The sequence below is a fragment of the Nestor notabilis genome, unplaced genomic scaffold (genome assembly GCF_000696875.1).
Source record: "Nestor notabilis isolate BGI_N333 unplaced genomic scaffold, ASM69687v1 scaffold12877, whole genome shotgun sequence".
Taxonomy (NCBI): domain Eukaryota; kingdom Metazoa; phylum Chordata; class Aves; order Psittaciformes; family Psittacidae; genus Nestor; species Nestor notabilis.
Genome location: NW_009936986.1, coordinates 1 through 14,815, shown reverse-complemented (window position 1 = coordinate 14,815; position 14,815 = coordinate 1). Strand labels below are relative to the sequence as shown.

The following is a 14,815-nucleotide window of genomic DNA, read 5'->3' as shown; positions in this document are numbered from 1 at the left end:
TTGTGGCTCTTGCCAAACCCAAACGAGTTTTGGCTGTGCAGTGTTAGACAGTGAGACTGTGGAGGCTGTGGATCCTCCACTGAGGCACAGGGAAGGCAGAGGCAGCATCTCAGCTTTACCTGGGGCACTTGACAGAGGCAAGTGATTCTGCCAGCTTCATTATCTACAGTGAAGAGCATGGTGGCAGTCTGGGGGGAGTAAGTCTTGAAGAGCTTTAGAGATTCATTCAGGGCCTGTAGGACAAAATCATGGAATCACAGCCTGGTTTGGGTTGGAAGGAACCTTAAAGCTCATCCAGTTCCAACCGCCTGCCACGGGCAGGGACACCTTCCACTAGACCACGTTGCTCCAAGCCCCATCCAAGCTGGCCTTGAACACTGCCAGGGATGGGGCAGCCACAGCTTCTCTGGGCAACCTGTGCCAGGGCCCCAGCACCCTCACAGGGAAGAACTTCTTCCCAAGGTCTCATCTCAATCTCCCCTCTGTCAGGTTAAAGCCATTCCCACTTGTCCTGTTCCTACAGGCCCTTGTCAAAAGACCCTCTCCTGCGTTTTGCAGCCCCTTTAGGCTGAAGCTGCTGTAAGGTCTCCCAGAGTCTCCTCTTCTCCAGGCTGAACCAGCTCAGCTGTCTCAGCCTGTCTCCAAGGAGAGCTGCTCCAGCCCTTGCAGCATCTCTGTGGCCTCCTCTGACTCACAATCCCAGCAGCACACCTTCCCTGCACTCCCAACGTGGCTCCAGCCACTGTGGCGACCTCAGGGCTCTGGACTTGCATTTAACCAGCCAGCAGTGTCCTGCAGCGCTCCTTCTCCCTAACACAAGTGACCTTCACATTCATGCTGGGCAGAAGCCCTGACAGGGGACACAAGCCCTGGCTGTGTTCCCTCACTGCTGCGAGGAGCTGCTTTTATTTCCCCACCTTCAGTTATTTGGGAACTGGCAGAATTAGCGCCAAGGCTGGAGAGGAAAGCAGCTCTCAGAGGAGGAAGTAGCTGCTCTGCAGCGGGTCTGGAGGACTCATGTAGCATGAAGAAGCTGCAAGGATTTGTCAGTCACAGCAGACACACTGCAGAGCCCAGGGAGACTGCCACGCATCCTGTTATCCCAAGGGAGAACTGGCACAGATACAATGCTGCAGCGAGCTTCAGGGGCGGGCCCTCCAGAGGCAAAGTGGTGCTGCTCTAGCTGGGGCACACAGTACCACTGTCCCATGGGATACACCCTTCTGCCAGGGAAAATATGCACTGCCACCATGGAGATGTGGATGGCTGCAGAGAGCAAGCAGGCTTCTCAAAGCAGGATAAGCTCCAAGACCCCTGGAGTAGAAGTTTAAATAGGGAATGAAAACCAGAGTAGGCCAACTGCAGGCACTATCAGCCCATTCAGCATGGAGGAGGGAAGGAGCAGTTTCAGCCCTGGGTGGAGAAAAACTGAAGCCCTGCTGCAGCAGGCAATGCCCAGAAGGTGGGAGCACATGTTCAACCCAGGACACCACTCCCAGAGCTGATGTACAACAGCCACATGCAGCAGGACATCCATGGCTTGGCAGAGCTTCTGCCCAGAGTTCCTTAAGCCCTCCTGTTAGTGTTTTAAGGGCTGCTGGGTAAGACAGAACATGGTGTCATTTCTTCTGGGGTCCCTGCCCACCATCAGGTATGGAAGTGGTCAAGAGTCTCCCCTGCCCCAGCCCCAGTGTAACTTCCCCTTATCACTGCTCAGGGCTGGCAGGTAGCAAGAGAGCCAGCCCTGTAACACAGCACCACCTCCCCAGGGAGCAGAGACCACCCAACTGCTCCTCAGGCATGAGGAAGGTTGCTGAAGAGTGATCAGACCCTCCCCTACCTTTGCTGAGGCTCCATTTTCCATTTCCATGATGACCAGTGGCTGGTTAGGGTGACTCTCAATGACTTGCTTGGTCTTCTCCAGCACCTAAGGATAATGGTGGTCAGATGTTGGAGCACATGTGGTGTATGGACACAAGAACCACCCAGGTGAAGGTGTAACTTCCCTGCAGGTACAGAGGCTTCCAAGGTGCCCAAACACACCCACAGCCCAGCCTGCAGCAGTGTCATGCTGGGAAGCAGGGTGTGTGGCCTGCAAGGCAGCAGCAGTGCTGTATCTGAGCCCTCCTCCAGGAAAATCCAACAGGATCCAGGAGAAAGCCTGCCCCCAGGGGCACTGTTACGGCAGAAATACCCCAGCTTCCAAGACCAGCATTGCATTTCAACCCAGGAAACATGCCCTGGGATAAGCTGGAAGGCTGAAATGTATGAGGGACATTCCCACAGCTTGGCTCCCTTCCACACTGGACACAAGTGGAGCTCTCAAAGGAGCCCCCTGCAGCCCTTCTGCACTGTCCTTTATTCCCACCAGGGCTCACTCGTTTCTGGATGTCAGCTTTGCTTGCTCGGTCCAGGTCATCCATAACTTTCTTCAGTGCTTTAACAGCCTCCCTCAGTTCATCTTTCTGCCACTGTGGGATGACAGCAGTGGCCAGTGTCTGTAAAACAGGAGTAGCGGAGAGGGTTAAAGGTATTGGTGACCACAGCAGGAGATGCTGCACCACACTCATGAACCTCAAGTGCCTCAACTGGCAGGGCCCAGTAAGCTCCCCTCCTCTTGCAGCCTCAGGCATGAGGTGCTGGCTGCAGCACCTACAGGACACGGGGCAGTGTGGACGGGAGCAGGAAGTTGAACTTGGGCCTCATTAATACCACCCAATGCTGGTAATCAAGGTCCCATTCTATCTGGGGAGGCAGAGCACAGATACCATCCTCACCTCACTGAGATCTGTGATCTCCTTCTGCACATCCTTGTTGGGAGCTGTCTGGACCTTCACCTTGGCCTCCAGGGCTGACAGCAGCCTCCTGAGGCTGTCAACTTTCCTGAGTGCCTAGCAGAATAGAATCCCAGTTAAGTCAGGCAGGGAGATGTAGCAGGCTGGGCTTTTGGCCACCCCATGAGAAGGGGCAAGTAATGATGCAGCCCTCAGATGGAGGTCAGTAATTCCTCAGGAACCAGCAGAGCCAAAGCAGGCAGCTTGTGACCAGAACCAGGGTGTAATGCTGGCAGACAGGCCCCAGGATTTTTCTTTGCCAGAAGGAATGCCAAGTTCCTCCAAAAAGAGAAAGCCACCTCCCCCATGAACCCTTGTAATGAGTATCCCAACAGGGATATTGGACAAATTTGAACAAAAGGAACCTTGGCACAGGGTTAATATGTGGGATTTCCCAGAGGATCTCTCCTGCCTCCTCTCACCTTCCGAGCTTCAGCCCCAGTGACTGCAACTATTCTCCGGATGCCTTTAGCAATTGCTTCTTCTGAAACAATCACAAAGGGGCCAGCATGGCTGGAGTTCTGCAAGTGCCTTTGGAAAGAACCCAGAAAGACTCATAATAAGAGAGAGTATGAAGTCCACCTCTCACATCAGCAGCAATCAGCATGGAAACAAGAAAACCACCCTGCCAGGGCCAGGCAGCAAGCATGGGGACAGGCAGAAACCCCAACCTAGCTGCTAAAAGCAAATAAGCGAGGAAAAAGTGGCAAGGGCTTTGTTCCTGCACTGTCAGAGACTGTGCGTGTGGGCAAGGACAGCACACAGGCACAGATCTTTCCTGCCTGCAAAGACTGACTTTAAACATGGATTGACGCAGGACTGGGAACGCAAAGGCACATCATGATCACCACCACCTCCAGCTCTGCCCTGGCTGTGGCCAGCAGACACCTCCAGCCCTCCCAGTAGAGCTCAGGCTCCACAGGGACTCCTTTCCAGCCACCCTGCCACCTTCCCCAGCCTCTCCAGATACTCACGTCCCCCCACAGAACTCTACTGAAGTGATGGAGCCCGCAGGGCCAGAGGGGTCGGCCAGCAGCTCCTCCACAGGGATGCCAATTGAGACCACGCGGACAGGGTCAGGGTAGGTCTCATCAAAAACTGCCCGCAGTCCTTGGATAGCTTTGGCTGCTGCCAGAGGGCAGTCCTGGGTGTACACTGTCTGCAGAGGACAGGAAAGGGGTGCAGGTAAGAGCCAGTCCTGTCAGCTGTGACTAAGGGCCCAGGGAATCCTGACTTCCTCCAAAAGAACTTAAAAGGGACCTTCTGCGCCTCACCTGAACCGTTGTTTGTAGAGCTGCAGGGAACGCACAGTCACTGTGAGATGCCCCATCTTCGAAATTCCTGATAGCACTGCCTGCTCAGACTCCCCATCTACATTCAAATGGTTTCTAAGCACAGACTCCTGAGCAGAGCACAGGGTCCTCCAGGGTCTGCTCTGGCACCACACAAAGCAATCCTCTCGCCATTGAGGACACATCATGGGGTGGCTGGGTGTACACTAAATCCAGCCATCCCTGCAAAACTACTCTGCCAAACTTCTTGTAGCTAATGCGACACTAGCACAGGCATAGAAATACTCTGACCCTAGAGAAGGCTTGGTACCAACCCACATGGACTTTTCCCACTCAAGATCCTCTGAGGTGATGCCAGTCTGTGCACAGTACTGCATCGGCAGCTCAGAAGACTCCTGTTGGGCTGACCTCCCAGTACCCCAGATCATCCAAAAGGTGGACTTTTCCTGAGCATATCAAACCTGGAAGCTGCACCCACCTTTGCCTCCTCAATCATCTGGTTGGCGATCCCTTCGACTTTCTTGATCTCCTGGGTAGACAAGGCTGCCTTGGCTGTGAAGTCAAACCGCAGCCTGTCCGGTGCGACCAGCGACCCTCTCTGGTCAGCCTCCCCCAGCACAGAGCGCAGGGCAAAGTTGAGGATGTGGGTGGCCGTGTGGTTGCTCATGACTGGCCTCCGCCTCGTCTGATGGAGGAAGCCACTGTTAGATGGGATCCTGCACTGCGGAGTCAACATCAGCTCTAGCAGCAGAAGCGGAGGTCAATGTGCTGCTCCAGCAGAAACCTAAACTAGCTGGAGACCAGAGAACTTATCAAACTTGCTGCCTTAGAGCCTCAGCTAAGGGAGCAGTACGTTCCCCACCAAATGTGTGCATGGCTTTTCCTTAGCAGCCCCCTTGTTGGGCCTGTCTGGAGAGAGGCCAAGGCCAGACCAGGTCACAGACACTGATCTCTGCTCCTCGGCAGGGAGAAACACTGCAAGATGGAAGCCTTCTCTCTTGCTCCAAAGATGCTGCCTCTAGAAGGAGGGGAAATGCATTCTGCAGACTAGGCTCAACCCAGCATGCACTCAGCAGGCTGAGCGCACGGGAGCAATGTCTGGAGTGGGGCAGGCAGCCCAGGCTCTCCACTGTCATCCAAAACGCCTGTGTGTTACACCATATCTTAACTCACCTCATCAATAGACAGGTGGACCTGATCTCCTACTTTCAAGTTTCCATATAGAGTTCCTATGTGAAGCACATAGCCTCCTCGGACCTGCACGTTCTTCACTGTGAATTCTGTTTTCTGTACAAAGAGGGAAAGGCACCTCATGAGCAGAGAGGGAGACCAAGGGGGCACGCACAGTCCAGCCAGCGGTCTGAGCTGCAACTGGACAGGCCTCAGCTGAGAGCCAGACTGGTGTGTGCGATAGGAAAAAGCTGAGTTCCCCCAGTCATAGCACACAGGGCCACAAAGCGGAGAAGTGAATGAAGACAGGCCATGGTTATGGGGCACGGTTATGGGGCGCAGCAGAGCTGAAAGAGCTCCCCACCTCAGCTCCCCATCACAGCTGGAAAGCACTATTCTGCACAGCAATCCCAGCACCACCACCACAGGCCAGGTTCTGGCAACAGCCTGACGCTGCAGCACAGAGTTCAGCTCCCCAGGAAGCAAGAGGAACAAATTCCAGCACATCTGTGCCGTGCTGGACCCCTGGAAAGGGAACGTGTGCAATGCCTGACACCTGCCATGGACAGAGCATTGCTGGAGCTTGCCATGCCCCTTCTCCTCCTCTGCCCAGGCCCCAGGTCAGACCAAGTCTTGTGAAAAGCTCTCAGGCCCACTCACATCCTCCCTGCTGTCATCATCCTTGACCATGTAGCCCTCGTCATAGATCTGCCCGCCCTGCTCGGCATAGAAGCAGGTCCGGTCCAGCACTATCCCACACTCCTGGCCAGTGGATACTTCCTCCACAAACTTCTTCTCCCTGCGGATGGCTTTCACTGTGGCCACGAGGCTCCCAAAATCTGTCACCAGGACAAAAGGCAGTGTCAGTAAAGTAGAAAAACCCTGTAGACACTACACGGGAGCAGAACTTCACACCAACACCTCCCAGCTATTGCAGGAGCTCATGGCAGCTACCACATTTGCAGAAGAAAGAACTAGGGCAACGGTTAACTGGGTAAGAGAGACTAACATTCAGTGCTCTCCAAGGCAGGGACTGTCACTTCCTTCCACACCTGTGTAGTAAAAAGTCATCAGCACACAAGGCGTGGGCCTCCTGAATCTCCACCAAATGGAAGATTTAGCAGGAAAAGCCAGAGCACGTGGGCCAAGGACCCTCTAGCGGACCCAGCAGAAACTGCAGTCTCCTGCAGCACTGGCAAAGGAGCAGCGGAGAAACACAAGTATCAGGGTGTGGAGACACAAAGCTGCAGGGAACAGGAATCACCCCAAGTTGGTAACAACAGACCTGAACAGTACAGCAGCCCTTGAACAGTCTGCCCTTCTTCTTCCCCCCTCGACTGGTAGCAAGCAGGCTATTCACCTGCACACACTTCCACTCCCACCTCCATATCCCAGGAAAAGTGAGCCCAGAGCGGGATCTTGTTAAGGTACATGCCAGGAAAGGTTTGGCAGCAGAGGATTATTCTGAGAAGATTTTTTTCATACCGTAGGTACCACTGGGATATGAAGCATAGCTGTATTTTGGCGAGTCATCAGTCACCTCCAGCCCTCGGGCCCTTAGCTCTTCGATGGCATAAATATCCAGCATGAGGAGGTCCTCCCCTCCAGCACCCTTGCCTTGGGATTTGAGCTGCCAATGACAAGCACCAAAGTGAGAAAAAACACCTCAGCACTGGCCCATGCATACCACACCTCACTTGTTTCCCTGACAGTGCCTTGGTTTAGCACTTCATAGAATCCCAGACTGGTTTGGGTTTGAAGGGACCTTAAAGCTCATTCAGTTCTAATCCCCTGCCATGGGCAGGGACACCTTCCACTAGAGCAGGTTGCTCCAAGCCCTGTCCAAGCTGACCTTGAACACTGCCAGGGATGGGGCATTCACTTTGCCCTGTGTGCCAGCAGCTGGAGTGCTCCTGTCTTTTCTGGCTTCAGAGCAGGCTATTCTAGTGCTACCAGCAGGCAGACAAAGCAGGCCTGAGCCCAGCAAGGGCAAGGCAGGTACCCAGCCAGCTGGCCAATGCCACTTCCTGCTGCTGCAGCAAACACATTAGGAGAAACACCCAAGCTAAAGGCCTGTCTAGACACAGCTCCTCAGACAGGAAGTCCCAAAACTCCCAATCCAGAACAGATAGTAGGGAGGTGCTCCGAGCACTCTTGCTATATCTGTCTGAATGCTGAGCTTGAGGGCCTTGGCATCACAGTGAGTAAAATCAGCCTCAGCCACACAGAAAAGACAGGTCCTGCAACAACCGTGGTGCTATGCCCTGGTCTTTCTTCCAGGGCACTGGGACACACCGGATGTGAGGAGAGCTGGTAAGAAAGGAGCAGACTCATTACTGCAAACTATAAAGAAGGAAATCCTCTCTGCCCACCCAGAGACCAGCTCCTCTTGGAGCTGCTATCTACCTGTGCATTTTTCCGCTCTTCTTCAAAGCCCTCCATGTCCACAACAAGGCCCTTCTCCTCTGCAATCAGCCCAGTGAGATCCGCAGGAAAGCCATAGGTGTCGTACAGCAGCCAGGCAGTATCGCCTTCAGAGAAAAAGCAGAGCAGTCAGAACCTGTTCCACAAGACCGCTCCCTTCCCTGGCTCTGAATCATGGTAGGACAGCAAAAACCTCTCGTGAACATAAACATCTGATAGCACAGAGATCACACTATCACATCGTGTGTCTGGGCAGGGGAGAAACCTGAGCAAGTAAACACAGGCCAGAGGAGAGATGGGGGGCCCAGCCCTGAGCGATGGTCTTTTGACTCCAACTATGCCCCTCTACACATTCCACCATCTCTCAGTTCCCAACCTATCTGACCCTGAACTTTGTCACACATAATAAATGCTTTTTGTTGCATGCAGACATAAGTCACAGCCTTACCAGGGATTGTTTTACTGTCTCCCAGGCTCTGGATCTTCCTGTCCAGGATACGACGCCCTCTGATGAGTGTTTTCAGGAACTGATCCTCTTCCTCGTTGATAATATCCTTCACCATATCTGGGTCTTTCTTTAGCTCAGGAAAGGCATCTCCCTGCAGACCCAAGAGGATTAGTCCTTCAGCATGGAGATCTGCACACCTCAGCAGAGGAAAGTCTTCAGGACATACAGTGGAGTGGGGGAAGGACTTACCAGTGACTGCACTACCACATCAACCAGAGTAGCAAAGAAACCCTTGGGGGCACTGAGCTTCTCATGGGAGTAGCGCACAGCCCTTCGGAGAATGCGTCTCAGCACGTATCTAGGAAACAACAGAGCCCCTCATGCACATGTTACACCTCTGAGTTGTCCTAGAGGATCCACCAGCATCCACCTACCAGCACCCCTTCCCAGGACCAAGAGCACAGGGTTCTCTTCCCACATTTTCTCTCAAGTAGCTGGTCACAGCATCAGAAAACCAGAGGTGAGGTGCCAGGCTTCAGCTTCATCACTCAGACTGTGTACTTAAGAGTCCAGCAGTCCAGCAGCACCACAGCACAGCCCCCTGTCCCAAACTTCATCGCTTTTTTGACAGCAGCACTGCACCGAGCAGGGTTTTGTGCCTGTCTGCCCAGTGATCCCTTCTGGTGGCTGACACAGCAGGACTGGGATGCACAAGAACCCTCAGACCTGTGTGTCTTGGCCTTTTGAGCAGATCTTACTACAGGGATTGAAGCATCAAATATACTGAGCCCACACTCTGCTATCCACTGTTTCAGTGATGAATTCAAAGACATCCCAGAGAGCCCAGTGCCTTTGGGGAAGCCATGCTGAACAGAATGGGAGCAGCATATTGCAGCAGCTCCCTTCTTACCCCCTGCCACTGTTGTCAGGTCTGCCCCCATCAGAAAGGGCCAGCGTGATGGTCCGTGCATGGTCAGCCAGCACACGGTAGGCCATGTCTATTCCATCAGCATCCTCAGCACCAACCCGCCCCATGTAGGGCCTGGCACCTGTGCCCTGTGCAGAGAGGAGAAGGTGGTGGGCAAAGGGCACAATTCAGGATGGTGAGGACCAGCAACATGGCAGAACAACAGGGAAGTGCCTCAGAAGCCACCCACCATCCTACTGCCTGTGACCACACAGGACGCATGCTCCCCTTGGAAAGTGAAGTGAGAGCTGTGAGGCTCTGCATGGTGCTACAGCCTGTGCTTCCAGGGTCTGCAACACCAGAGGAAAGGAAAGCCTATTTATCCCAACATTAAGAGCCCAGGACACAAGAGAGAGGGAGAGGAACAGAATGCAAGGAAATCATCTGTTGTGCATCCTTGAGGACCAGAGTCCTGGCATAACCTGCCCAACCAAGGAATTTGCTCCTGCAAGTCGTGTCTTACAGCAAACTGTCAGGGTTTATGGCAAAAACCTCCTCTCTAAAGGGATTTATTATAGATCAGCATGTTCCAGGTGGGAAACTGAAGGACAAACTCTGATTCTGGGTTAGCAGCATCACATGTTCTACCACATGGCAGGAAGATGGCACTTGGCCAGGTGGGACTGCAGAGCATCTCCCACTTGGGAGAGGACCTAGGACTGCGCACAAGGACAGTTCACAGAAACACTTGGGAAAGCTGCACTGCTCATTGTCCCGTATTTTCCCTGGGAAACATGTCCCAAGGCAGCAATTACTGTGCCAGCCTGTGTTCCTATCCTCAGTAAAGTACAAACGCGTGGGGCTCACAACAGCCAGGGAAGCAGAGACCTGCAGACATCACCGCCCGGCCGAATTACCCCATGCATCTCCCCAGGGATTCAGGGAATGGAGGCAGCTGGGTCAGGCGCAGACCCAAACCCCCCCAGTTTGTACCTTTTGGATGGCTTCAAAGTAAGGAAGGAAAAGGTCAGTGTCATAGTTGGACATCTTGTTCTGCAGCACAGAGACCAGCCTCTCCAGACCCATCCCAGTATCAATACTCTTCTTAGGAAGAGGTTTCAGTGTCCCATCAGCCTCCCTGCCCAGCCACAGAAAGAAAGATGAGGTGAGATGGATGGAGGCTCTGCAGAGGAAACTCCATCTCCATGGATTCCCAAAAGGAAATCCTCATCTCCATGAGCCTTTTTGCCATCAGGTTTATGATGTGGGCCCATACACAAGCCACAAAGGACAACTTTGATAGAATACAGTTAGCAAGACCCTTACTGACAATTTAGACCCATGGCGGGATGGCACTTATCCGCCACTGAACTCTTGGCAGGTAACTAAGAAAAATACTCCCAATCTGTCACCAAAGCCAGTGTGACCAGCCTCTTCTATACAGGAGGGGCAGGGCACAGAGCATCACAAAGTGCACAGCTCCTGGACAAAAAGAAATAGCAAGCAAGCCAGGGGCAGGTAAAAGTATCTGTGCTGGAGCAGCCTGGGGAGGGAAGTGAGTCTGGCTCACCTATTGAACTGTATGAACACCAGGTTCCAGATCTCCAGGACGTTGGGATCATCCTGATTGACCAGGTGTGAAGCATCTCTGTCCCCAATCCGGTCATAGTGGATCTCGCTGCAAGGGCCACAGGGCCCCGTGTCTCCCATTTCCCAAAAGTTATCCTTCATATTGCCAGGCAGAATCCTGCCCTCAGCCAGCCTGTAGCAAGAAACTCCTATTGAACAACAAATATTAACAGCAAGGCAAGAATTCCCCAAACTAAGGACTATACCAGAGAAACCTCAACTCACTAACTCCCTGGATGAGCAGATGAACTGTCAGGAGTCTTGAGAGAGGCTAATCCAAGAGGACTAATCTCTCATGACTCCTGCTGAGGAGGATCAAGTGAACACTGGCACCTGGCACTTGTCCCAGGTGGAGGGATAGCTCCTGCACTGTTGGGATGGAACAGCTGCCTTAGGAAGAGAGTAAAGAAAAGAGTAGGACTCTTCAATTTTCAGAGTACAAAGCTGGGTGGAAGACTATGCCTCAGATTCAGAAAAACAGCATCAGACATACTCTGAAGGAGCAGGGCCCCAAACAGAAGCTAAGGGGAATAGATGGCTAGCCCTCTAACATAGTTAATCCAATCACTGGATGCTGGGAGGGGAGGAGGTGAATGGACTGCATACCAGTCAGGCATGCCTGCTCTTGTAGAAACAGCATCTTCTCAACTGTCAGAGGCAGCACAGTGTGCTGTGATCTGACCCAGTGGGGCACTTCGTATGCTCTTAAGCTTACAGAAGAGATTTTGAAAGGAAAGCTCTCAGTATCTTCTAGCTAATACCAGTACTGCCCTTTGATTTTGCAGCACCACCACCCTGCAAACATTTGTTATGCTCTGACTTTGTTAAAACCACCTGTTACATGTGCTCTGCCACAGAACACATGCTATCTTTACTTGAATGACTATTGCTCATCAAGACACACACCTTCCTCAGGCCTTACCCCAAATCCAACCAGATCTGCTTGCACTCCAGGTCTGGTTGCAGTCCTGCAGCCTCATTTCCACCAAAGTAAGTAACATAGAGTCTTTCAACAGGGATGCCAAACTCTTTGGTGAGAAGGTTCAGTGCCAGTTTACAAGCAAGTTCCTGCAGAAGGAAAGATGAGGTCAGCAAGTGAATGCAAGAAAAATTTCTCTTCAACATGCAGAGTACTGGTACTATAGGTATCAGCAGCTGAATATCCAAAAACTTTCAGACTTTTGACACAAGGAGGCAAAGTAATATATGGAGTGAACAGGTCATGAGGAATATCTCATATGGCTTTCCAGATGCAGACAAGTTAACTCTTAGCATGTTCACTGCCTCCGCAAAAGCCTTTTAATTCTGCTGTTATTCTGTATTCTTAACAACCTCTTTCTGAATTTGAACACTATGTTATCAAGGAGGTTCAGAAAAGGCATCATTATTTTATGATCACTCCTGTCTGAAGGTCCATTATTGTCACTCAGCACGTGCAAGTCTCCACAACTCCAGGACAGCCACTGAAACTTCTGCCTGAAGACTCCAAGCTGGCACAGTTAATTATTCTGGTTTCAGCTGTAACAGTTATCTTTCTCCTTCCCAATAGCTGATGCAGTGCTGTGTTTGGGCTTTAGTCTGAAACAATGCTGGTAACACACCAATGGTTTAGCTGTTGCTCAGCAGCACTTACCACAATCAAGGACTTTTCAGTCTCATACTTTGCTAGTGAGAGAGGGGCACAGGACGCTGGGAGGAAGCAGAGACAGGACACCTGACCCAAACTGGCCAAAAGGGTATTCCATACCACAGCACGTCATGCCCAGTATAGAAACTGGGGAGATTCACCCAGAAGGGTGAGACTGCTGCTCGAGTTGGGCTGGGTGTCGGTTAGCGGGTGGTGAGCAATTGTATTGGCCATCACTTGTGTTTACTGGGGTTTTCCCTTTCCTTCCGAGTTTTATATTCTCTTCTCTTGTAATTTCCCTTACCATTATCATCATTAGTAGCAGTGTTATATTACACTTTAGTTATTAAGCTGATGTTATCTCAACGCATGGGGTTTATATTCTTTCGATTCTCTTCCCCATCCCGCCCAGGGGGTGAGCGAGTGGCTGCTGGTGCTGAGTTACTGGCTGGGTCTAAACCACAATATTAATATAATCAGCTTTGTAAACCTGAAGTAATTAATCTCAAAACATTCTGCAGGGTCAGGACAGCTTCCAAGCTCATTAATTCCAAAGAAGCCACACGCACCTTAGGAACCACTCTGTACCAAGATATTCTCTTTCTTCTTGGCAATTGCTGAGTTAGTAACTCAGCAATTGGTTGGTAACAGAGATAGGTAACTTCGTGCAAGATATTCAGAGCTGCACCTAGCCTGTGTTACCTTGAAATAATCCCCAAAGGACCAAGACCCCAGCATCTCAAAGAAGGTGTGGTGGTAGACATCTTTCCCAACGTCATCCAGGTCATTGTGCTTGCCCCCTGCTCGGATGCACTTCTGAGTATTGGTGGCTCTGTTCAGTTTAGCGAGTGGGTGTGAGGGGTCAATAGTGTTGAGGAAGATGGGTTTGAACTGAAAGGAAAGAAAAAAGGGCAATCAAGGAAACCACCAAGAGCCTGTTTTCAAATGCTGCAAGCAACAGCAAGGCAGTAAGTGTTATCTATGTCATGTGACCACTAGCCTGGACATACCCAAGGCAGCTTTCAGACACAAGCCTGCTGTCTCCTGCCTGTAAGAAGACTGCAGCAGTGCCTAGAGCTTAGCATTCACACACATACATGTGTTCCTGGAGCCCATCAAACCCCAGGATCTCCAAAGGAAATGCAAGTAGACAGATTCCCAGCTGACAAAGATAAAAAAGATAAGAAAGACTTTTTTCAGCTGCCCAGCCTCAGCCACTCTTTAAAGCTGCTGTCAGGCATTTCTGCCAGGACTAGCTGTGGTACAAAGGATCAAGGAAGGGAGACTGGCAGTGCTCCCATCGCTGCACAGTCATCTCAGCAGACACAGGAACCTCTTCCAATGCTCTTGCCAGTTTTGCAAGAGCACAGTGGGCTTCAGCAGACACACCAATCACCTCTGCGTGAACAGAAGGAAGATGGAGAAAACAGTAGTTTTCCGCATAAAACAGCTTCACAGGTTTCAACTGCTACAGGGTCTGTCTATAAGGACCACAGTACCAGAGTGGGAATCCTACCTGGTTCATACCAGCATTGGCAAAAAGCAGCGTGGGGTCATCCAGGGGGATTGTAGAAGATGAGTGCACATAGGTGTGCTTGTTTTCCTTGAAGAAGTCAATAAACCGTTGCCGGATCTGGCTTGCTGTTAAAGTGGTCTCCATACTGAAGCTGCAAATCACAGCTGTCCAAAACAAGCAGAAGGGAAAGTACCAAGGCCTTGGTGCAGTCTGAAGGAACACCAACAAATAACAGCTCTTACATGTTGTCAGCTCAAGCAGTAAGATTAGGATCACTGCCTTCATCTCCTGAAAGTGTCTCCCCACACTGGTAAGTACTGTCACTGACTCCTCAGTTCAACTATCAGCCTGCCCCAAACAATGGTGCCCAACTGCAAACTTCCTCTCCCCCAACCTCCCTAATTTCTAGAGCTCTACATCAAGTTACCTTGTCTTTGAAAACATGTGGGTTTAAAATACCAAGTTCACCTGGATACTGAACTCATTAAGAGGTTGTGTGTGCCTTGCTGAGGACATGGTGGGGGATTGCCAAGTCCTAAAACCATTCAAGGTGATTAAATCACAGGATTATGGAAAGACTGAGTTTGGAAATGATCACATCATCCACTCCTGCTCAAAGCAGGGTCACTCCAGAGGTGTCTGGAAGCTTTCCCAGAAAGGAACTGCACTGCCGCACACACAGCAGAGATGGGTTGACACCTCCTGTACAGCCTAACGGGCGCATGAAGCTGTCCCCTACAGATGGAGCGCAATGCGATCTCCTGAAGGGCCAAGCTCCCCGCACCCTGCTCTGGCGCAGGGACAATAATTCCTCATTATACTAAGGCCAGCGAGGTGTTGAATAAAGGAAGGAAGGAAGGACTCGAGGAGCGAACGAAAGACTCGGCGCAGCAGCGACTGCCGGGCACAGCAGGGCCTCTGCCCAGACTCCATCTGGTCTCAAGTGCCCTCGAGAGGCAGCGGGGCCC

The 14,815-nt window shown here is 51.7% G+C and overlaps 1 protein-coding gene across 1 annotated transcript; it reads right to left on the bottom strand.

Moving 5' to 3' along the window:
• Window positions 1-119: 119 nt before the first annotated feature.
• AARS (alanyl-tRNA synthetase) lies at window positions 120-14,064 on the bottom strand (the record flags this gene model as incomplete). The annotated part of the gene is made up of 19 exons (XM_010018614.1): window positions 13,848-14,064; window positions 13,034-13,222; window positions 11,627-11,772; window positions 10,646-10,837; window positions 10,069-10,213; window positions 9,079-9,224; window positions 8,418-8,526; window positions 8,169-8,319; window positions 7,703-7,827; window positions 6,782-6,926; window positions 5,957-6,135; window positions 5,300-5,413; window positions 4,605-4,811; window positions 3,809-3,993; window positions 3,257-3,365; window positions 2,778-2,891; window positions 2,379-2,498; window positions 1,841-1,927; window positions 120-233 (listed from the first exon to the last, which is right to left on the bottom strand). Coding segments are annotated over exons 1-19 (2,721 nt in total), but the record flags the coding sequence as incomplete, so codon positions are not given.
• Between the last annotated feature and the right edge of the window lie 751 nt (window positions 14,065-14,815).